The sequence below is a fragment of the Penaeus monodon genome, chromosome 32, assembly GCF_015228065.2.
Source record: "Penaeus monodon isolate SGIC_2016 chromosome 32, NSTDA_Pmon_1, whole genome shotgun sequence".
Lineage (NCBI taxonomy): Eukaryota > Metazoa > Arthropoda > Malacostraca > Decapoda > Penaeidae > Penaeus > Penaeus monodon.
The window spans coordinates 5,575,902-5,576,237 of record NC_051417.1 but is presented as its reverse complement, the minus strand read 5'-3'; the positions used below and the strand labels follow the sequence as shown (position 1 = coordinate 5,576,237).

Sequence of the window (336 nt, the reverse complement as noted above, 5' to 3'; positions counted from 1 at the left end):
AGACCTGGTGAGAAGCTGTACACTCGAATTGGTTCTGCTTGGATGCTTGGTTGTCGCAGTCGATCTGAGGCTGCAGGGACATCACCAATTGCAAACTTAGTGTTCAACTTCAGGCCTCCTGCCTCTGAGGACCAACCTGTGTTACTTACCTTCAATGATGTTAATTTACTGTTCCAAAAGGTAATGTGTTTGGGGTAGAACGTGAAAGCCAAAGTTTTAAAATTCTTGGCTTTGTTTTTTCTTGTAATTGTGGCATATTATTTATAGACATTAACATGTTTAATGATTGTTTTAAGAAGTTTTCATCCTTTTTGGTATGAAAAGAAATTATGGACA

The 336-nt window shown here is 38.1% G+C and overlaps 1 protein-coding gene across 1 annotated transcript in view; it reads left to right on the top strand.

Moving 5' to 3' along the window:
• LOC119593376 (oligopeptidase A-like) overlaps window positions 1–336 on the top strand; it is a 6,758-nt gene that overhangs the window by 4,501 nt on the left and 1,921 nt on the right. Inside the window, exon 10 of the mRNA XM_037942305.1 lies at window positions 3–182. Within this exon, the coding sequence (XP_037798233.1) occupies window positions 3–182 (180 nt within the window). The remainder of the gene's footprint in view (window positions 1–2; window positions 183–336) is intronic.